The sequence below is a fragment of the Falco punctatus genome, assembly GCF_963210335.1.
Source record: "Falco punctatus genome assembly, chromosome: 1".
In the NCBI taxonomy this organism is placed as follows: Eukaryota; Metazoa; Chordata; class Aves; order Falconiformes; family Falconidae; genus Falco; species Falco punctatus.
Genome location: NC_137580.1, coordinates 37,654,852 through 37,677,442, shown reverse-complemented (window position 1 = coordinate 37,677,442; position 22,591 = coordinate 37,654,852). Strand labels below are relative to the sequence as shown.

Sequence of the window (22,591 nt, the reverse complement as noted above, 5' to 3'; positions counted from 1 at the left end):
CTCGGGCCCTGCCGCCTTCCGCTGTCAGTGAAGCCGCGTCTTCCCCCCGCCCTCCTGGAGCTGCGGCTCCCACGGGCGGCCAGCAGGGGGCAGCCTCCGCCCACGCGGCGGCTCCGAAGCCCGGGCCCGGTGCTGGAAGGCTGCCCCCGGCACGGCACGGCCCAGTTCCCCCCGGTACGGCACGGCTTCCCCCGCCGTGCGCTGGGACATGCCCGGCCGCGGGTACCGGACACCCACCACCCGGTGCAGCAACGGTGCGGGCTCCCCTCCCCGGCACACGTTGCCCCCTCCCGGAGCCCGAGCCCTCTGCACCGGCCGACCCTCCCTCCCCACCGGGCCGCGGCGGCTCCGGGCCCGGGGCGGGGGAGGACACATGGGTCTGCTCGGAGACCGGGACCACCGGGCCGGCCCGGGGGCTGCCGTAACCTGGGAAGTAACGGGAGCCCCCAGGTCCCCGCCCCGGGGCTGGCCTCGAGGCAGTGGTGATGGTCGCGGCACATCCCTCCTCTTCCTCCCGGTCCCCGGTGGAGGGGCCGCGCCGTGCGGGCCACGGCCCCGCTGTAATGTCATTCGCAGGTGACGGCTGTCGTAGGGGCCGTGGCGGGGGGGGGTGACAGGCAGGCCATCGCGCAGAATTTGATTAATATGCAAATAGGCAACAGGGAGAAGGGGCGCAGGAGACAGCGAGTAATTAATCACTAGTTAAAAGAAATTAATACCAACAGCAGAGGTTGTCAGGAAACAGCAGTCAAGTTAATCATCCAGAAAATTGGAAGAGGAAAAAGACGAGCGCGCGTGGGGAGGGGGGAGCGGGGGGCCGAGCCTGCCGGAGCCCCTGCCGCCCGAGGCCCCGGTGACGGGCGTGGCCTGCCCTTGGTCCCGGCCGGTCGCTGGGCCGGGCCGAGCCGCCCCAGGGGCCGCTCCCTCGGGGCAGGGGGGGATGATCCCTGGGCGACCGCATGTGCCCGCCGTGGATGCTCCCACGCCCGCACGCGGTGCCCCGCATCCTGCTTAGATGCATGTGCACCGGCGGCGGCGTGGGCCCGGTGACGGCCGTGCCCGTGCCGGCGGCTGGGAGCTGGCGGTGGCAGCGTGCCCCGGTGCCTGCCCCGTGTCCCGCAGCGAAACCTCCCGTGGTGCGGCCGGCGGGGCGGCCAGACGCTGCCCGGCCCGGCCCAAGCTTCTGCCGGCGGCAGCCCCGAGGCCACGGTGGAGGTGCTGCGCGGGGGGCACTCGGTGTCCCCGAGGTGGGAGGGGGCGGAGGCGCCGGGGGGCGCGGGGACCCGCTCGCACTGCGGGGATGAGGCGAGACCCCGGCGGGCTCCGAGCCGGCGCGCCCATCCCTGCCCCGGCTGCCCACGAGCGGGCTGGGGGGCTGCGGGGAGGGGCTGGCCTGTGCGGAGGTGTGACCCTGCCAGCTGTCCCTCGCCTCAGCGCGACGGAACGAGCCGGAGCCGTGAGCTCATCTCCGGGGCCGCCTCCGCCGCCCCCCCGCCGCCAGGCGCATGCCCGGGGCCGCATACATGTGCAGCGCCCATGCGTGTGCGCGCACACAGGCATGCATGTCTGTGCACACATGTGCCCGGCATCGCCTGGCACTGCCTCCTGCCAGCACCAGGCTGCGGGGGACACGGCTGCGGGCTGACACAGCCCTGTAGGTGACACGGCTGTGGGTAATACAACTGTGGTGACACGGCTGTGTGGTGTGACATGACTGTGTGGTGGCACAGCTGTGGGTGACACAGCTGTGGGTAACACGACTGTGGGTGACATGGCTGCAAGATGCCACAGCCATAGGTGACACTGCTCTGGCGTGGTATGGCTGCAGGGTTACATGGCTGTGGGTAACACAACTGTGGGGTGACACAGCCGTGTAGGTGACACGGCTGTGTGGTGCCATGGCTGTAGCTAACGTGGCTGCGGCATGCTATGGCTGCGGGTGACACTGATGCGGGTGACACGGCTGCAGGGCCAGCAGACAGAAGGGAGGCAGGATGGGACCTGTCCCTGCCCGTGGGGTCTCCGCACCCGCGGGTAGGGGGGGCCACGCCGCCCCCTCCCCTGGCCGCCCCTCTGCCCGTTACCCGGCTGGGCCGCGCAGCCTCGGTGCCGGCGTAAGCCGGGGGGGCGCAGCAGCCGTGCAATGACCCCACGCGTGGCGCCCCGGGCCGCTCCTACCTGTCAAATTAAAAAAAAATCCCCCCCGGGGATGCTCAAAGGCACTTTCAGGCTAAATCTCATTTCTCCCCCTCCCCCCCCCGCCCGCCGGGCGGCTGCGGCGCGGGGGGAGGGGCGGGACAATGCAATTAAAACCGGAGAAAATACCGGGGGGGCCGGGGGGTGCTCTGCCTTCGGAAGTTCGCACCGGCGTAATTAGATCAGCGAGGGCTCATATGGATGCTGGAGGGGCTGGCAGCCGGGACGCGCATAGCTGCAGTGACAGGGGCCCCGCGGGACCCCCGCCAAAGGCAGGGGGCCGGCAGCTGCCCATCCCCGCGGCCCCCGGGCGCCTCGCGCGGACCTTGCCGTGCGGCACCGGGGGGCGATGGGGTGGGGGTGGGGCCGAGAACCCCCCCCGTATTGCGGGGTCCTCCCTGCCGGCCGCCCCTCCGCTCGCTCGGAGACGAAACCGGAGCCGCTCCTGTTCACCAGAAAGCGACATCACCGCTTCTCGCAGTGACGTCATCGGACCATGACGTCACGAGGGGCGGCATGGACTCCAACGGCCGGGGCAGGTGCGGAGGGGAAGGAGGTACCGAGACCTGGCGCTACCCTGGCCCCACTCGGATCACGAGCGGGGCAGTGCCGGGGTCAGCGCCGCCGGAGTGGATTTGTCACGGGGAAGAGGGGCGCTGCTCCCGCCCCGGGTCCTGCGCCCCCCTGCAGCCGGCATGAGGGTGTGCGCGTGGGGCTGGAGACATGGACACGCGCGCACACGCAAAGCACCCGCGGACACACACACAGCATCACAGACACTCCTGCTGCCCCGGCCGGTACCGGGTGACCCCTCCCGGCCCCGCCGGACTCTCGAGGGGATCTTTCTGCTCTGAGGAGCGGGGACCGCGGGCGTTCGCAGCACGGGGATGGGCGCGGGGGGACGGGGATCTCCGGTGCTGCGGCGACGCCCCCCATGTCCGGGCGAGGCGGCCGAGCGGAGCCCCCACTCGCGGCAGAGCCCCTCCGCTCTCCTCAATAAGGTGTCGCCTTTATTCCAAATATTTACACTGGAGCGGGCCGGGCCGGGGCCCTCCGTGCCCCCAGCACTCGGGGCGGACGGGCCGGCGGGACAGAAATGATAGAAAATAAAATTAAAAAGAAAAGAAAAAAAGAAAAGGGACAGACGGACCCAAAAAAAGCGAAAAATTGCACCAATTCCCGCCGGGGCGGGGGCAGCACGGCCGCCCCGTCCAGCCCGGGGGTTCGGTCAGTCTCGGTGCCGGCCCGGGACACTCCTCCGGGTCGTCCCGCTCCGCCGCCTCAGTCCCCCACGTCGATCTCCTCCTCCGAGAGCTCGGCGGGCGGGGGCGTGGGGCCGGGGCCGGGGCCGGCGGGGCGCGGGGGGTCGGGCAGCGCCGTCAGCTGCTGGAGCGCGGCGGGGGGCAGCGCCTGCAGCGAGGCCACGTCGGCCCGGAGCTCCTCCAGGTCCCGCTTGAGCTTGGCCCGGCGGTTCTGGAACCAGGTGATGACCTGGGCCGTGCTGAGCGCCAGCCGGGCCGCCAGCTGGTCCCGGTCCGCCGGCGAGAGGTACTTCTGCCGCAGGAACCGCTGCTCCAGCTCGTAGATCTGCTGGTTGGTGAACGCCGTCCGCGACTTGCGCCGCTTCTTGCAGGCCGGGCGCTGCCCCAGGGCACCCAGCGGCTCCCGACCTGCGGGGACAGCGGGCTCAGCGCGGCGGCACCAGCACTGGCACCGGCACCCACATTAGCATCGCACCCATACCCACACCGCACCGCCACTGCACCGGCACCCGCACCCGCATTAGCACCGCACACATACCCACACCGGCATTGGCACTGGCACCGGCATCTGCACTGCCACCCGCACCGGCACCCACACCCGCAATAGCACCGCACCCATACCCCCCCCCCCGCACCGGCATCGGTACCGACATCCGCACCAGCACGGGCACAGGCATCTGCAGTAGCACCGCACCCATACCCCATCCGCACCAGCATCAGCACCCGCACCCGCACCCGCACCCGCATTAGCACCGCACCCATACCCACACCGGCATCGGCACCGACACCCGCACCAGCATTGGCACCCACACCCGCACCAGCATCGGCACCCACACCGGCACCGACATTAGTATCCGCACCCGCGTTAGCACCAGCACCTGCACCGGCAAGCCGCGCTGAGCTCGGTCGGGCCCGTACCCGCCCCGCCGGCCCCCACCGCTCCCCTCCCGGCCCGGCTTCGCCGAGCCCGGCCGCTGCCGCGCTGAACCGAGCCCGGCCCACCGCCGCTCCAGCCTGGCCCTGCGCCGTCTCGCAGCGGCCTCGGTCCCACCGGGAGCCGATCACACCCGTGTCCCGCCGCCGGCGCGGCCCGGGGATCCCGGGGCTCCAGTGCGGTTCGTCCCCGCCGCCGGCTCAGTGCGTGAGCCCAGGCCGCTGTCGCGGGGCCCGTACCGGGAAGGCAGGAGCGCAGCCCCGGGCGGCGGGGCCGCATCGACAGCACGAAGCGTGTCCGCTCGCCCGGGCCGTCGCTTTTGCGCAAAGATTTTCAGGAGCCCCGGTGCCGGCGGCCGCCGGTCCGAGCAGCTCCCCTGGGGCCTCGTTCCCGCCGCCGCCCTCGGCACGGCCGCGCCGCAGCCGCGGGGCCCCGACCCGGCGCTGCTGCCGGCGGCGACGAAGTAAAACCTCCGGTGAGAGGCAGCTCATATCCGTCCGCGGCACCGGTAACGGATCCACAGCAGCCACTGGCTCCCGGTGCCGGTCTCGGCCCGGCTCAGCCTCTGTGTTGTCGGCAGGACCGATCCGCCGCTCGGTAACGCGGCTCCCGGGGCTCCCCGAGGCGCGGGGCGCCGGCGGCTGCCTCCCCCGTTAACGAGACCTGCCGCCGCCGCTGAAGGGTCCCGGGGCCACCCTGTCCGTCCCGCCGCCCGTAGCGAGGGCTCCGCTCCCCGGGGACCCCCGGCCGCCGCCCCGCCCTGCCAGGGGCCGCGAGTGTCTCCGTCCGTGCAGCGTCCTCGGTCGTTCGTTACCGGAGAGCCGGGATGTCCCAGCCGTGTCCGTAGGTATGTGCGGGTGGCGGGGTGTTACCTCAGTCACCGAGCCCCGGTCGCTCCCGTTTCTGTCTGCCGGGGCGAGCAGCGGGTGGGGTTTTTTCGTTTATCACGGGAGCCCTGTTCTGCCCGGCCGTGTCCGTCCGTCCATTCCGGTAACAGGGTTTTACCTCCGTTACGAGAACCCCAATCTGCCCGTCTGTCGGCGGGTCCCGGTTCGTTCCGTCGCCGCGGCCAGGCAGGGACTAGGGGTTTTTGCAAATTGAGAGACTCCTCCGGGGCCGGCCGTGTCCGTCTGCCCGCCCGGGTGACAGGGTTTATCGGCATTCCAAGAGCCCCGAGCTGCGCCGTTTCTGTCCGCCGGTCCATCCGGGTGAGGGATCGCTGTCGTTGCCCGCGGGAGCCGCGCTCCGTCCGGCCGTGTCCCTCCGCCCGCCCGTGCAGCGGCTTCCCCGTTAGCGGCGGCCGCCCGCTCCACCAGACCTGGCCGGCCGCGCAGCCGCGGCGTTCGGTCGGTTTTTTACCTTGATCCGGGAGCCCCCGAGCTGTCCCCTTTCCGTCCCGCTGCCCGGCCGTGCAACGGCTTTTTTTGGTTAATTACCGCAGGGCTGCCCGGCCCGGCCGTTTCCGCCTGTCCGTCCGGGTAAGGCGCTGGGATTTTTTCGTTACTCACGGGAGCTCCGCTTCCTCCGTGTCCGTGTGTCCGCCTGGCAAGAGGGGCGCGTTCGTTACCGGAGCGCCACTCGCCCGGCCAGGAATTTGTTTTCGTTAACGGCAGGAGCCCGGCTGTGCCCGTGTCCACCTGCCCGGCCGTGCAAGGGCTTTCCGTTAACGGCGGGAGCCGCACTCTGCCCATCCCCGTCCGTTTGTCCGGCTGGTACCGGGTTTTTTGGTTAATCACGGGAGTCCGGCTCTGCCCGCCCGTCACTGTCCGGCTGGCTGTGGGGATCGTTTCGTTCTTCGTTAATTACAGGAACGCGGCTCTGCCTGTCCCCGTCCATCTCTCCGACCCGGTAACGGTTTTTTTCGTTAGTCACGGCGCCCTGCTCTGTCCATCCGTGTGTCCGTCCCGGTAAGGGTTTTTTTTTCGTTAATCACGGGAGCCCCGCTGTGTCTGTCCGTGTGTCCGTCCCGGTAGGGGTTGTTCCGTTAATCACGGGAGCCCTGCTCTGTCTGCCCGGGTCCGTCCGTACCCCGATGGAGGATTCTCGGCTCGGGATGGCGGCAGGGTCCCGGTTGCCGCTCGGCCCGCCCGCCTACTCTCATGGCGGGTCTTCCCGGTGGGGTCAAGCCGGGGGCCCGGTGGGGCCTGTTCGTTCCCGCGGGGGCCGCGACCCACCGGCTCTGCTGGCGCCAGTGCTCCGGGGAAGCCGCCGCCGGACTGTGCCGGGCCGCCCGCAGCCAACCTCCGTGAGCGGGGAGCGGCCGCCGGACCCCTCCGGGAACAGCGCCGGTTCCCCGGGCCCGCCGGTAACGGGTTTCTGCGGAAGGCCGAGGGCCGGCCGAAGCCACCGGCCCCGCCGAAGGAGCCCGCCCGGGCTGGGTCGCCGCGCCGTTTTCGGGTTTTCGTTGCCGACGGGAGCGATCCGCCGCTCTGCCCCTGCACTCGGTCACGGTCACGGTTGCGGCTCGGCGGGGCCGGGTGCCGCCGCTCTGTCCGGTGCAGGCCGACCGCCGCTGCGGGACCGATCCGCCGCCCGGTACTGCGGCTCCCGAGGCCCGAGGCCGGGTCGGTCCCTGCGGCTCCCGGTACGTCTGCCGGCCCCGGCCTGGCCGGTCCTCCCGGAGCTTCGGGCTTGCCCGCACCGGCGTCTCGGTCCCGGCCGCGGCTCACTCGCCGCCGCGGAGCGGGCTCGGCCGGGGCTCGCTCGGGCTCGCTGTACCCGGGCCTCTGCCTCCCTCCGGGCCGCGGCGGCTCCGGGAGCGGTGCGGGGCTGCCCCGGCCGGGATGCCGTGTCCCCGCCGCCGCGGGCCAGCACCGGCCCCTTGCCGGGTCGCGACTGCTGGGTCTCTCGGCCTCACTCGCCCCTCCGGGACACGCCGGGAACTCACCGGGGCCGCGCCGGGCCAGGGGCGAGGAGGAATCCCGGCACCGCCACGGGCGGTGGCGCAGCTCCGGACACCCCGCCGCTCCCGCCGGCTCCAGCACCTGCCCGGTGCCCGTCCCGTCCCCCTCCCCGGTGCCGGCGGAGCCCCCCCGCCGCCCCGGTACCTTCGGCCGCCTGCAGCACGCCCAGCTCCAGCCCCTGGAAGGTCTTGCTGGCGAGCTCCTCCAGCGCGCAGAGCGGCGAGGACGGGGCGCAGCCGCCGCCGCGGGGCCCCGCCGCCTTCTCGGGGAGCCGGGCGGGGGGCGCGGCGGGGCCGGGCCCGGGGGGGCTCCCGCCGCGGGGCCGCCCCAAGATGTCTTCGATGCCGAAGGGGGTCAGCGGCTTGTTGGAGTTGGCGGGCGGCGGGAGCTGGTCCAGGGCGCTTCGCCGGCGGCCGCCGCCCGGGGGGTGCAGCGGGGGGGAACCAGCCGCCTCCCGCGCCGAGGTCATGGCGCGTCCCCGCTCCCGCACCGGGGCCGCCTCAGCACCGCGCCCACCTCATCCCGCCGGGCTCCCCCCCCGTCTCGCCGCCGCCGTCCCGCCCGCGCATCAAGCCGCGGCCGCACTTAAACCCCGCGGGCGCAGCCCGCCCCCTCGGCGGGGGCCCGGCGGCAGCGGCGGCGGGGAGCGCTCGGCCTCCCGGCGCCGGGACCCGCTCGGCGGGACTGGGCAGCTCCGCACCCGCCGCCGCTTCCCCCCCCCCCGCCTCCGCGGCCCCGGTGCCGCAGCCTTAAAGACCCGGGGCCGGGGCGGCAAATTGGGCACCGGGAGGAGGAGGAGCCACCGACACGGAGGGGGGGGTGAGGGGGGGGTCACAGCTCCCTCTCCGCCGCGCTACCGGGATACATACGGGGTGCAGTGCCGCGCCTCCCCCTCATACAGCCATTTTAATCCCCCCACCCCGTGGGGCAGCCGATGGGTGCCCATTGCCCCCCGCCCCAGATCCTCAGCGGGGCTTTTACCGTCACAAAAAATTTATTAGCTCCCCTGCTCTAAAATGCCCCATAAAAGTGCAGGGGCCGCCGCGTCTGGGAGTGATTAGGCCGCTTCGGGTGGGTTTTGGGTTTCAGAGCGCGGCCAGGCCATAAATCCGCCCCCCCCCCTTCCCTGCTGCCCTCCCCGGTACAAATAGCTCCGGGATCCCAACCGCTCGTAAAAACCCGGGGACGCCCGCACACGCAGGTGAGCCCCGGCTGCTGACAGCGGGTCCATATTCTCTGGCAGGATTGGGGCTGGGGGATGCCGAATCACTCCAAGGGGCGATTCGGCATCCCCCAGCCCCAATCCCACGCAGTGTCCCCATGGGTCTGCTACTGGGATGCTCTGGGCCTGGCAAGGGGACACAGGGGACACACGCACACACACGCACAGTGATGGTGTGGAGGGCACAGGGGTCATGGCAGTAGTGACAGAAAATGAACCTGTGCGCAGCCGGGGGGATGGGGATGGGACGGTGGGAGAACTGTGCGGGGCTGGGGGAGCAGGTGCAGGGGGACCCGTCAGTGCCGGTGCCGGGAGGGGCTGGGGGCTTCCAATCTTGCTGACAAAGGCAGAACGCGATCCCCTGGCTGGAAATTGGAGTTAGACAAATTCAACCTTGAAATTTCCCAGCAGCCGGAGCAATTAAACACCGGAGCGGGTGGCGGGCGGGGGCGGGGAGAGGGCTCCGGCGAGCCTGGGATCAAACCGATTTGGGAGAGGTTTGCAGGCTGCTCCCTGGGAGTGCGGCCACCCCGGCATGGTACTGCTGGAGGGGCCCTGCTGGCATGGGTGTACAGAGCCCCTTGCCTGCCGGCGTGCGGGGCCTGGCAGGCCGAGGTGGTGGCGTTTGCAAGGCTGCCTTGCACGTGGCTTTTGTCCTCCATCTCCGGAGGGATGGCTCACCCAGCTGGCGGCATCGTGACGCGGGAAGCCAGTGGAGCTGCCGCTGCTGCACGTGCTGCCAGCTCCCGCTGCTTGCCTTGGGATGGTGCTCGTACCAGGGTACAGGCGAGCTGTGTCACCCACTGGCACCCTCTGTGAGCCACGATCCCCTGCAGCGGCACCACGTGGCACGAGATGGGGCCACCATGCTAGGCAGTGGGCCCCAGGCAGCACGGTGTAGGGGCACAGCCCTTCTCACCCCAGTCCCAGCCCCATAGAGTGGCCGAGGCTCCGTCCCAACCAACACCCTGTGACACGCACCAGGAAATTGCCGCATGGGATAATTCCTTGTTCTCGCACCAATTGGGGCCAGCAGCTGCCCTGAGCAAGCCCGCCTGCAATTCCAGCTGCTCGGGACCGGAGGGAGATCCACCGCAGGGCCCTGGGCCAGCAGCGCCTGGAGCACTCCAGCCGTGCTGGGCCCTGGCATCAGGCAGGGCAGACAGGAGCCAGGCTGGGATCCAGGTGGATCTTCAGCTGCTGGGCTCACCCTGACGGGATGGGGCATTGCCCCCGCTCCATCACCCCTGCCCCATTGTTCTGCAGCAGCTGGGGTGAAATCCCTGCGCAGCAGCAGCCAGCTGCCCAGGGATGCTCCTGAGGAGCAGTGCTGGCCCCTCCTTGGCCCCCTACTCGTGCCCCATGAGCTACCTAGTGAGGTAGCCCAGAGTGGGCTGAACAGCTCAGATCCCACCCGGCCCCCATGGGCACTGCAGGCAGGGTGAGGGCACGGCCATGGCCATCGGCAGGGCTGCCAGGCTGCAGTGTAGGTGTGCTGCTCCCCACCCCTGGGGTAGGCTGGACACCCCCCTGGCCCCCAGCTCTGGGCCTTGGCCCCCAGCTCGCTGCCACCAGGCGGGGGAAGTGTCAGCTCCAGCTGCCAGGAACACAGGATGGGAAACGCTTTTCACCCCAAATCAGGACATGCAGTGGAAAACAAAAAGAGACCTCTGAATTTTTGCAGGAACACTGGAGTTTCCTGCGGAGCGGGGCAAAGCGCCCTGCGCTGGCCAGGCGCCCGCAGCCAGCGGGGATGGTGATGGGCATGGCTGTCCCAGGCAGCACACCCTGGCGTGGCAGTGCCAGCACCCGCCTCAGCTCCTACACCTCCACCTCCACCTCCTACACGTACACCTGCTGGGGGTCAGGTCCTGGGGGAGGATGGGGTCCCTGCGGGTCTGGGACCATGTGCAGGGCCTATGCCCTCGGCTCACCAGTTGCCCCCTAGCCCTCTGTGCCTGGCTGGGGCAGGCAGCATTGCCAGATGTGCCAGGGCTGAGCCCCTCATGCCCCTTCCCCAGCAGCTGTGCTAGGCTCTGCACCCTGCATTGGGTGCAGGGTGAGCAGCGTGCAAGTATGTGTGTGTGTGTGCATGCACCAGGGGGTGCATGCATGTGTGAGGGTGTGCACAGTGGAGGGGGTGCATGCTCCAGAGACTATCTGTGCCAGTGGCTGGGGCTGTCCTGTCCCCAACTCAGGACACCCCACTCTGGGGGCACCCAGGGTTGCCCACCCCTGTGTGCCCCAGCCCTACCACAGCCAGCCCAGGAGCTGGCTGATGGGACGCCCTGTGCCGCGCTCGGGTGCTGTGCTGCGCCGGCAATTCCCCATGCCAGGGTAACGCGATTAGGGGTGGGAGGGGGCGGCTCAGCCCGCTAATACGCTTATGCCCCAGCACCGCGCTCTGCCCCTGATCTATTATTTAGCGGATCCATTTCAATAACACGGCTCCGTGCCGAAGCGCCTGGCGGTAACTCGATTAGGGGCGCTCCCAGCCCCGCGCTGGAGCTGGAGCTGCAGAGCAGTTTGCACATGGAAATTGCTTGCAAATGAATTTTCCTTTAATAAGGGGAATAGCTCAGTGCAAAATTAAACCGTCAGTAGCGGAGGCAAGCGGGGCATCACCAGGGGAGCCGCTGGCAGCACTGCGCCCCGTGCTGGGGGAGGAGACCTGGCCAATTATTGGCAATAAATCCTGACCCTGCTCACGGGGCCGGGGGCCGGGGGCCGCGGGTGAAGCCACAACTAATGGGATTACACCTTGCCCCGGTAAACGGGGATTAATGTGCTGGGAGCCAGGGGATGCCGGGGATCCCCCCCAGGGGCTGTTGGCAAATGATCTATTCATTAACACATGCCGACCTCTCCGCACTCACGCACCAGCACAGGGCTGACCCTGGCTCCATTACACAGCGAGCGTGGAGGGAGCGGTGGTAGGGACAAGGGCAGGGGTGGCCCGGGGCGAGGACCCCCCTCGTGCCCCCCGGGAGCACGAGGGTGGTGATGGTGCTGGGGGCTCACGCCACATAGGGCCCGGCACGTGGCTCAGTGGCTCCCGCACACGTGTGCTGGTGCAGGTGCAGCCCACGCAGGTGGGCACTCACACTCGCGTGCCTGGTGTGTACGTGTGTGCGCAACCACCCGCAGTGCATGTGCGGGTGCAGGCGTGTGCAGGCGAGCAGCTGCCACGCACAGAGGTGCTCATGGAGCACCAAGGCACCAGCTGACATGCAGAGCTGCCGCATACATGTGCAGGCACACACATACACATGGAGGTACATGTATTGGTACCAGGGACCGACGAGGCTGGGGACAGGAGCAGGATGTGGCCCTGGGGGGTGCACCCAGGCAGGGATGAGGGAGGATGTTGCAGGGACCCTCGCCCAGCGCCATGCATGGGGGAAGCAGTGTGTGGGGTCAGCGGTTTCCGCTGGCCTCAGCCCCAGCTGCTGCTCCCTGCCCTGGGACCCCCTCCCTGCTCTGGGGCCTCCATATGGGCCTGGGCCAAACTCCAGCCAAATGGGCCAGGGCTGGGGGGGGTTGCATTTCAAAGCCTCTGGCTGAAGCAAACGCTGGTGCCCCCCCGCCGGGCTGTCACCCACGCCCGCCCCCTGACCTCGGCAGGGCAGGGCTGGTAGGGACCATCCCGTCCCCTTCCCCAGGGCTGGTGGAGACAGCCACAGCCCCTTCCCCAGGCAACAGAGACCCGCTGGAGAGGGGCTTGTCCCAGCTGGCCCATGCTGGGACCCCCACAGGGCTCAGGGTCCCTGTGGACATTGATCCGGGGCTCACAGGGGTGCTGCTGGGGGAGAGGGGTTGTGGGGGGCCACTCTGGGCTGCGCGGGGAGGGCCGTGGGAACCTCATCCCGCCGTGGGGCAGAGCCATTGTGTGGGGCCGCATGCCCACTGCTACCAGGGCGGGGGACTATTTGTGACGGGCAGCAGGAAGCGGGCAGGCAGCACCGTCTCACCGCGGCCGCTTCCTTCCCCGCACCGCAAATAGCTGGGACGGGGCAGCCGGCGGAGGCGGCTAGAGCAGGGGCTGCACAGGGCCAGGGGGCGCTGACCCCAGTGGGCACAGCACCGGGAACGGGTGCTGCCAGAGACCCCAGCCCACTCTTGCTGACTGCAGGGTGGGGGGCTCTGGATGTGGTCCGAGGGCTGCTCGTGTGTGGGGCGCACCAGCCGCTGTGCCCCAGATCACCCCATGGCCCCCATGGGGAGGGGGCCTGTCCCAGTGCTGGGCGGGTGGGCGCAGGGTGGCGGGGCCGGCACAGCCATGCGGATTCAATTAGGCGCAAGGGCGGGGGGCTCGGCTCGGCCCGCGCCGGGCAGCGCGGTGAGGAAATGGCTCGTCTGAGCCGCTGACAGCCCGGCCCCGCGCCCAAGATGAACGACCATCGGATTAAAGCTCCGCATGCTGACAGGGCGCACCTGAGCGAGGAGCAGGGCTGGGGCGGCCGCGGGGGGGCCAGGACCCCGGTCCCAGCGCTGCCAAGGAGCCAGTGAGAGGCCGGGAGGGGCCCCCCCGCGGCCCAAGGGGTGGGGGAGACATGGAACCAGGGGGGACGCACCCTGGGCGTGGGCACCCATGGCCTCATGGGACTAGGGCAGCACCCCGCGCAAGGTGACACGTGGGGACAGCGGGGCTGCAGCAGCATGGCATGCCGCTCCGGCACATGTTGCCCACACACAGGGTTCCCCAGCTGAGTGCAGCCTGGGGGCACACTGCAGGACCGGCACAGCCTGCACCCCCAGACCCGGCCAGGGTCAGCTGGGGCCATCGGTGCCCGCCAGACCCTCCCTGCCATGCCGGGGCAGCGCAGTCTGCCTGGGCTGCCAGTGCTGGTGCCAGTGCTGGGTCTGTGGCTGGGGTCTCCAGTGATGGGGGAGAATTGCAGGGCACGGTGGGGCTGGCTGCAGCTGGGGCTTGCTTCTGGCTCCAGCCCCACACGCTGCCCCATCCTGGGCTGCCCAGAGTGCACAGCTGTCCCAGTGCCCCCAGTGTCCCATGGCCATCCCTGTGCCCCATGGACCTCCCCGTGCCCCACAGCTCAGTGCACCGCACAGCTCCCTGCAATGCTGTGGGCTGCCCTGAGCCGTGGGGCTGGCATGGGCATGGGAATGCTGCCGGGGGTGGGGGCTGGGGGCTCCAGCCTAGCACCTCGCCAGGCTGCAGCACAATGTGGGCACTACTGCTGGGCTCAGCAATGGCCTGGGTGCTGCTGCCCTGGGAGGGGGGGCGTGGGGCAGGCACCTCATCCTGCAAGACACCAGTGGGGGGACCCTTCATCAGCCACTAGTGCGGGGCTGGGGGATCGATGGGCTGCAGCGGGTCACTGGTATCATTAACCCCAGCGAGGCAGCCGGGCCGCGCCGCCCAGAGGTTAATTAAAAAGAAAAGTGCAACGAAACGTGGAGAGGTGGTGAGCGGGCGGGGGGGTGAGGCGGTAGCGTTGATATGGGCAGTGGGCACAGTGCTGCTGGGGTCTGCTGCCGACTGCACCCTCCGATGTGGGCTGTCATGTGGGGGGTGGCGAGAGGAGCAGATGGCACCCGGGATGTCCCTGTCCCACATGTTCCCACAGCCCGGGGCGCTCAGGGGGGCTCAGCGTGCTAGGGGTGCAGGCAGGGCTGTCGGGGCTGGAGCTGGCGGCATCACTGCCCGTCCGGTTCCCAATGGCTGTGCCTGCCTGGTTGTGCACGTGTGTGCAGGCAGGATGGCGGGGTTGTGTGTGTGTGCATGTGTTCATGCTTGCCTGTGCATGCACACCACCATCACTCCATGCTTTTGGGTACTTCACCCAGCGGGCACAGGGCCACCCATGGGCCCCACAGCCAGGCGGACCCAGCCATCCTGGCAGAGGACATGGTGAGCACCGTGCCACTCTGTGCTGTGTTGCACCGTGCTGCGTGGCAGAGCTGGGCAGGAGGAAGAAGAGCCGTCGCAGAGGAAGCCCCATCCTTCCTCCTCCTCCTGTCCCAGCCCAGCTCTATTCTTAGCCCTGGTCTGTCCTGCATCCTCCCTGCCCGGCTGGGGTCCAGCCCTGCACCCCAGCGGGACCTTTGGGGCAGGAGAGTGGGGGGACCCCACTGTGGGAACCTCATCCCTCCATGGGCCCTCTCCCCGCCCCCAGCCACCACCTTAACTCTAGAGTGGCAGCTGTGCCATGCCAGCCTCCCCAAAGCTTCCACAGCCCCCATGGCATGGCACGGCACAGCATGGAGGTGGGGGCCTGCTGTCCCATGTGCCACTGCAGGATCGGGCCCTCCTGCCCACCAGAGACTTCACAGAGACCCTGGCATTACTGGGTGTCCCCTGGCCTGTTCCCACCCTGTGGGCTGGCTGCAGGGCTCTGCCCCCACGGTTGGGAGTGTGGGGACATGATGGAGCCCTTGAGGTGGGCTGTGTGTGGGGAAGGATGGGTGTAAATGGCACCTCTAGGGACAGTGCCCATCTTGATGTGGGGAGCAGAGATGGTACCCATTCTGGAATGGAGTTGCTGGTGACAGTGCCGCTCCCGGCATGGGGACATGGGACCCAGCCTGTCTGTGCATCCTGGGGACATGTCTCTGGGTTTGGTGCCTGGGAATGGTGCCTTGCTGGCTTTGCGGGCTGTGGGAGCGTCCCCCCAGCTGGGGCAGGGGCTGTGCAGGTGCTCACCATGGTCAGGACCACCGTGGACATGCTGATCCGCAGTGACCCCCGCGTGGCAAGGCTGCTCCCAGGCCGTGGCAGGCATGGCAGGGTCAGTGAGGCAGTGCCGCATTCCTGCTCCCAGCAGGGTGATCCGGTTACCCGCCAGCCCGGCCGCCGGCCCCACGATTAATCTTCCCGGGTGCCTTTTGGAATTTGCCGCCCAAGGCCCCGTGGGGTGTGGGGGTCCAGCTGGGCGTGGGCGTGGGCGTGGGCCGGGGCAGTGGGGCAGGGGCTGGAGCTGGCAGCCAGCCTGGCATGGGACTGGGAGTGGGCTGGGAGAGCAGGATGATGGATGGGGATCGGTGCAACCACCTTGGCCCCAGCACTGCTTGCAGCCCAGTTGGGGATGGAGGCATGGGCATGTGCCCACCTGAGCCAGGGATGGGGAAGGGGATGGGAACATGGATGGGGAGGGGAAGGAGCTGCCCCCTAGTTCACCTCGCTGGGGACCACCCCTGCCCCACCAGCCCCTGTGCCACAGCAGGTGCCTGGTGCTGCCGAGCTGCCGGCAGAGCCGCTGGGCGCGGGTGCTGCATAATTTTGGAGCGGGAGAGGGGCCCGCGCCGCATGTGTGATTGGGGATCACATGCAATTAGCCGCCAGACGGAGACGTGGCGTTTCAATAACCCAACGAATTGATTTAGGGAGAGTGGGACTGGGCAGGCAGCAGCCGCAGCAAAATGAGCTCCCCCCATGCTGGGAACAGGGCTCCAGGGATGCCCCACCAGTCTGTGTCCCCTCCCACCCCGTGGGACCCCGGCTTGCATCCCCAGCCTGCTCCGAGTGCATGGCCAAGGTGAGCAGCAGGACCCCCCACCCTGGCTGGGATGTAGGTGCAGGGGGAGCAGGACAGGGGGTGTCCTGGGCAAGGGGCAGAATTAAAGAGAGGCTGGATGTGGGGCCCACTGTTCCCCCCATGGCACCCTCATCCTGGCACAGCCCGGGGCCCTTTCCACCCTGGGGGATCCTGCATGCCCCCCCTGCCTGGGATGCAGCCCACTGCCAGGAGTCCTGTTCCCACTGGCGAGGATGGAGCTACCACCATGGCAATGAGCCTGGTCTCCGTCTGCGGCTCTGGCACAACCAGGCAGAGCCACAGCCAGATGGGGAAAGGGGCATGGGGGCTACTGGGGCTGCCAGCTCCCAGCACACCCTGACACCGCGTGCTGGGGAGGACATCAACAACGGCACAGCTGCAGCAAGGGCTCAGGCCAGTGTGCATGTGGTGCAGCTGGGACTTCCCTGCCAGGAGCCAAGCCCAGTGGTGCCCGAGCAGGGCTGGGGGTGTCAGGGCACGGTCCCGGTGCCCCATCTCCCTAGGTGGGCACTGCTGCTGGGAGCAGGAATACCAGGGTGCTGGCCATACCTCTGCCCGTGGCATAGTGGGGAGCGTGATGGGAGCATCGTCCTGCTGGGCACGGAGCCGTTGGCTCCGCCGGGACTGAGGGCTTCCTGCGAGGAAGGTGGGACAAGGAGGGGAAGACAATAAACCCCAGGAAATGCTCTGAATAGCGAAGGTAACCACTGCGCCAAGCTCGCGCTGCCGCCACTGAGCCGAGCCGGAAGCCTCGGGGTGCTGGGGGTGCCAGGCAGGGAGCGGGGCAGTGGGGACCCTCCTGCAGTCCCCCGCAGGCAGCACCATGCTGGGCTGAGCCCTCACTCTCTGCGGGTATTTCCAGTCTTGCCGTGATTCACCCTAAAATCCTGACCCCCCGGTTTCGCCTGTTAAACTGGGCTGTTTTACTGTTTTACGGGGAATGAGGGGTCTGACAGGGCTGTGGGGAGGGGACTGGCCGGTGATGTCTGTCCCTGCAGCACCGGGCCAGGGCACCGGCACAGGGGGTGTACAGCTGGCACGGAGCTAAGGGGCAGAGAGGCAGGAGCCCCTGCCCCATGGCCACTGCCCTGCCCGGGGCTGCAGACCCCCTGGCCATGCCCTGCATCTCTCTGGGAAGGGGGAATTGTCCCCGGGTGGGATGGCTCCAGGGCAGCTAGCTGTCCATGCCCACGGTGCCTTTCTGGGGCTGAGCTGTGGCTATTTGGAGCTGCGGAGACCAGCGGTGTAGGTCCTTGTGCTGGCCCAGGGTCTTTCTCCTGCCCCAGGCAGCTCCCAGGTAAGTGCAGGTTTGGCTGGTGCCCCTCAGCGGGGCCGGGGCCACGGGCATGCGGCCGGCCACAGTCCCCTGAGCCCCCCAGCACCAAGTGATTTATGACTGGGGAAAGCACACGGCGCAGACAGATCAGGCCATAAAACCAGGGCAGGAAGTCGCCTGACTTCAAAGGCCGTAGCGGGGCTGTGGCCACAACAGTGGGGCCGGCAAGCAGCAAGTTGTGGCACCCGCACCGTGGCACCGCGCTGGCCTGGCCCCAGGGACCCGGCTGGCACCCCTTCCCGAGAGCACCCAACACCTGCACCCCACGTGTGCATCGCACGCGTGCATCCATGTGTGCATCTCATGCGCGCACCCTGTGCACGCATCCCATGTGCATCCTGTGCGCGCCACTGGTGCGTGCGCGGGGCCGGCTGCGGGTGTCGAGCCTCAGCAGCGGTCCTGGCCGGCGGTCCTGGCCGGCGGAGCGCTGTGGGGCGTGCCAGGGCGGTGGTCGCACGGTGTGAGCGTGGCCCGCCGTGCATCCCCTGCGGCGGCACGCAGGAAGGCCGGGGGGGAGCGGCGCGGGCGGCCACAGCCTTGCAGACAAAGGGCCAGAGGAAACACCGCTGTCCAAGATAAACCGGCACCGGTGAAGGGGGACCCTCCCGCCCGGTGAAGGGGGACCCTCCTGCCCTGCTCCCACGACCCTGGCGCACCACACGCCTTGAGATGGGCTGCAGGCGCCCAGCCCCCGCGCCTCGTTTGCCAGGACCACCTGCCCTGCCCGCACCCAGCCCCCCGAGGCCGCCGGGCCGTGGGTGTGGCCTTGCCACTGTGGGGGCTGGGTGCCGTGGCTGCTCCCATCATCGGAGCTCTCCCTGGGCACTGCCGCAGTCCCAGCCCCGGCGGCGGGGGTGTTGGGGTCCTGCAGCTGCCGGGGCATGGTGGGGGCTCCCTGCAGTGAGCACCACTTTCCCAGGCCGCTGCGGCCGCATCCCCAGGGGCAGGGGCAGGACTGGCCGTGGCCCCTCTGTCCGCAGGAAGGTGCCCTCCCCCACCGCCCCCCGTTCTCACGCTGACGGGGCATCCCGGTGCCAGCACCGGTGCCCACATCCGCGGGAAGCCGGCAGGAAGCCGGGCGCTGCCGTCGCACCCGCCCCGGTCCTGCTGCCTCCGTGCAGGCATGGCAGGGGACCTGTCGGTGCCGGCGCGGTGCCGGAGGGCAGGAAGGCACAGCATGCTGGCCCGTCAGAACCGCACGGCGTCGTTTAAAGACGATCAGGCAGTGACAGGAATTAAATTGTGTTTTGATTTTCTCATTAGCCTAATCTCCAGCGCGCCTCGTTACAGGGTAATTTCCCCGCGCCGACATGACAGCTCATTCCCACCATGACAGCCATATGCCAGCGTGCCCACGCCACGTGCTGGTGGTCACCGGGGTGCTCAGCAGGGATGGCCATGTGCCCCAACAGGCCTGGTGAGTGCCCCTGGGGTGGGCTGTGGTGTGGGAGAGTTCAGAGCTCGGGGTGGTGCTGGCCAGACCGCGGCACACATGTCCCTGCAGTGCCCATCCATCCCACGCCCCACAGAGAGGTGCTGGCAGGTCCTGCTGTGCCATGGGTTGGCGGCCAAGTGGGTCACAGCAGCGCAGTCCGTCAGCATGTTATTGTTGTGCCAGCAGCGCCTGGTCTAGTGCTGGGAGGATGTGGTGGTGCTGTGCAGGGGGGTCACTATCCCGGGGTGCACGGGGGTATCACGGGGCTGGCCCCACACGCCGGGTCCCCGGGTGCTGCCCCATTCACCTCAGCAATGGGGTGTGAAGGCAGTGGCAGGCGCGGGCAGCTCATTTGTCTCTGTCAGGAGCCAGCGTGGGAGACGGTGCTGCTGGAGCGCGGCAGGGACAGCACAGCTGGTGTGCTCAGCATTGCCCTGCAGCCCTGTGCATCTCTGGCATGGCCAGTGCCAGCACCATGCACTGGCTGCCTGGGCAGCACTGGGGCCATGGGGTGGGGCAGAGGCCGTGGGGTGAGCGGGACCCCCGGGTTCATGGTGCAGCTGGGTTACATGAGGCCTGTGGAGGGGGCTGTGCTGTGCCCCTCTGCAAGGCACCCACAGCCCCCCGTGGGGACCCCACTGCTCCCACCCAGTGCCTACCTCAATGGGCAATGGGATGTGAAGGGGGGATGAGCCCCAGCAAGGGGCTGTGGGGCAGGAGGGGTGGAGCAGAATGGGGACCTTGGCATAGGTGGAAGGGCAGTGATGCTGTCCTCCCAGGATGTGTTGTGTCACCAGTGCATGGGGGGGACCTCCAAGGGGTCCCTCCTGTCCTGCTGGCAGCCCCATGACAAGCTAATTGTTCCTAATCTTCCTGCTGAGCCCCCCATTACTGCCCAATTGGGCTGGGGGGCTGCAGGACCCGTCTGAATCTGCAGGCCCCTGGCACAGCTGGAGCATCCCTGCAGCACGGAGGGCAACCTGTGGCAGCATGGCGTTGCCCCAGTGTCACTGCATGGGCTGAGGTGGGTGGTTGGGGTCCTTCACCCCTTTACCCAGCCTCCAGGCTCTTCGCTGGCCTCAGGACCCTTCAGACTGGGGGTGCCACTGTCTCTGGTGCAGAGCTAGGCTCATTCCGGGGGCCCAAGGGCATGCGAGTAGGAGTTCTGAGGGTCCCCACATGGCCAAGGAGCTCCTGGGGGTCCTGGCCCCCTGGCTGTGGGGAGCCACACTGGGGGCTGTGTGGTGACCGAGCCATGCCCAGGTCCTGTTGGGCAGGGCTGTGCAGACCCTGGTGCCCCCCAGTTAGTGCCGGTGGAACGGGGGGCTCAGGTTTCCCTCTCTGCCGGGCTGGAGCCTGGGGCCATTAGCCCCCTCAGAGCATGACGTGCTGGGGGGGGCAGGATATCAAAGTGTCTTCGCCTTGCACTAACTGGCGTGACCACTGCTGGCAACCAGCCCCCACCGACCCCATGGCCCCCATGGCCTGGCGAGGGGTGCAGGACCCCATGCTGGCACCTGCCCCATCCCCACTGCCCCCAGGCACTGCCCGTGGCCCCAGCCTGTGCCGGGGGCTCCCCAAACCCCGAAGCCCATCCTGCACCCCCAGGCTCCCTTCACACCCCCTGGCCTCATCCTGCATCCCCCACCCAGGCTTATCCTGGCCCTCATTGAGTCCTGCTCTCCACGGCTGCCTGGGTCTCCCCCTGCCCCCTGGTCCTTCTCAAACCCCCCAATTCCCCTGACCTCCCCATCCCCCCTCACTCCCCTGCATTCCAGGGCTGCCCTGCACCCCCAGCTGCCCCCAGCCCCCAGGGTGCAGCTCCAGGCCCTGGCGGGCGATGGGGCCAAGCTGCGGGCAGGGGGCTGCTGGCACCGACCCCTGCGCCTGCCCCCGCTCCGGTCCCGGTGGGGACTCATTTACCAACGTCAGCCCCACAGTTGGTTTGAATTAGGCTCCTCCGCGGCCGGCTCTGATAAGTGAGGGGGCGCAGAGCTGGGGGGCGCGGGGGGCTTCCAGCCCCGCTCCCGCTTCCTGCTCTGCCGTCTGTAACCGGCTGCCAGAGCTGCTGCTGAAAGACACGGGGACAGCCCCCGCCTCGCTGCCCCTGCCGTCCTGCCATCCATCCATCCTTCCGTCCACCCACCCGCCGGCTCCCATGGCCATGCTGCCCTCCCTGCTCCTGCTGCAGGCAGCCCCTGTTGGGACCCCAGTCCTGTGCCCCCGGGCCGGGGGCTCTGGGGGGGGTGCTGGGGGGGCACAGGGCCCTGCCAGCTCCTGCCATGGGATGGAGCCATGCTGTGCCCAAGCAATGCTGGGGTGCCAACCCAGGGAGGTCCCTGGCACTGCAGGGCATTTGTGGGGCTGGGAGGGGGGGCACAGGGACCCTGGCTCCCCAGCAGTCCGGGGACCCCTGGCTGGGCATGGAGCTCATCCCAAGATGAGCAGCACAGCCCCGTGTCCCACTGACCCCTGGCCTTTGCCCATGTTTCACCACATACTTAGCAAGGGCTTTCAGCATGGGGGGGCCATGGCCGCACCCGCATGAGGGATGGCCGACAGCTGGGCTGTGGAGAGGGGCCGGTAACTGGATCCCCTGGCAGCAGCTCACAGGGTCCCGGACATGGGGTCAGCGGCAGTGCGGACCCGGGGGTGAGGGACAGGCCAAGGCCCATGTCCCACATGGGCTGGGGTCCTTGGGGTCAGTGGGCACGGGGTGCCTGGAGGGGTCCGTGCCATGTCCACCCAGGCTGGTGGGTCCTGGGCTGATGCCTACCCCAGGACGAGACACCCAGCTCTGGGGGTGAGGGTGGGAGCAGACGAGTCGGGGCTGCCTGATCTGGGGAGCCCCAGCAGCAGTGTGGCACGGCCAGGCACCGTCACCACCGTGTCAGGGGAACCAGGACCAGGGGGACGTCTTGCCCGTCCCTGAGCCATGGCTAGGGCCCCTCCACAGCCACTTCCCCAGGGTGGCCGGGAGCTGGCACCTGTTCCTCTGCTAGGAACAGGGGCTGGGGCCGCTGGACCGTGCCTGCCTGCAGGGCCGAAGGCAGCGCATCCCAGCCCCGCACCGGCAGGGACCCCCACACCGGGGGACCCCCGAGCTGCTCCGTACCAGCAGCTGGGCCCAGGGCTGCCGCACCTACGACCCCGCCGCGCTCCGGCAGTGGCCCAGATGGCTGCGATATTGTCCCCACAATAGCGGGCTAATTAGGCAAGCGCTGAGAAGCCGGGGGGAGGCCACCCCGACCCCCCTCCCCGCTCAGGCAATCAAAGGGCCCATGACTTTATTACGGCTCATTATGCGCAGGCGGCGGGGGGGCACGCAGCCTGCGCCGAGGCGACAGGCGTGTTATTTCCCCATCACTCCTCATTGGGATTCTGGCACCGGCGGCGGCGCGGGGGGGGCCGGGACATGCGCCAGGCAGCCGTGACGGTGATTAATCTGCCGAGCGCCCGCACAACTGTGCTCGGCCGAGGGGCTGTGCACCCCCACACCAGCACTGCAGAGGAACGGAGGAGGGGAGGGGGCTGCACCCCCTGCTCCTGGCCCCACAGCGCTGCACACACTGCCCCCCCTGCCCCCCACAGCCCAGCCACCCCCACGCAATACTGCATCTGCTACCCGGGCCCATCACCCACAGCAGCTGCCATGTAGGGGGGCACAGCTCCCCCAGCCCTGGGGGTGCTACTGGTGAGTGGAGCTCAGCAGGGACGCCCCCAAGACCCCAGTAGTGAACCCTAGCCCGAGGCAGGCTCCCCCTGGACAGAGGATGGACCCTCGGG

The 22,591-nt window shown here is 69.0% G+C and overlaps 1 protein-coding gene across 1 annotated transcript; it reads right to left on the bottom strand.

The window, feature by feature from the left end:
- Positions 1-7: 7 nt before the first annotated feature.
- LBX2 (ladybird homeobox 2) lies at positions 8-7,862 on the bottom strand. The gene is made up of 2 exons (XM_080373196.1): positions 7,440-7,862; positions 8-3,866 (listed from the first exon to the last, which is right to left on the bottom strand). The coding sequence occupies exons 1-2, from the start codon at positions 7,762-7,764 to the stop codon at positions 3,478-3,480; spliced, it is 714 nt and encodes a 237-aa protein (XP_080229322.1). The 5' UTR covers positions 7,765-7,862; the 3' UTR covers positions 8-3,477.
- Between the last annotated feature and the right edge of the window lie 14,729 nt (positions 7,863-22,591).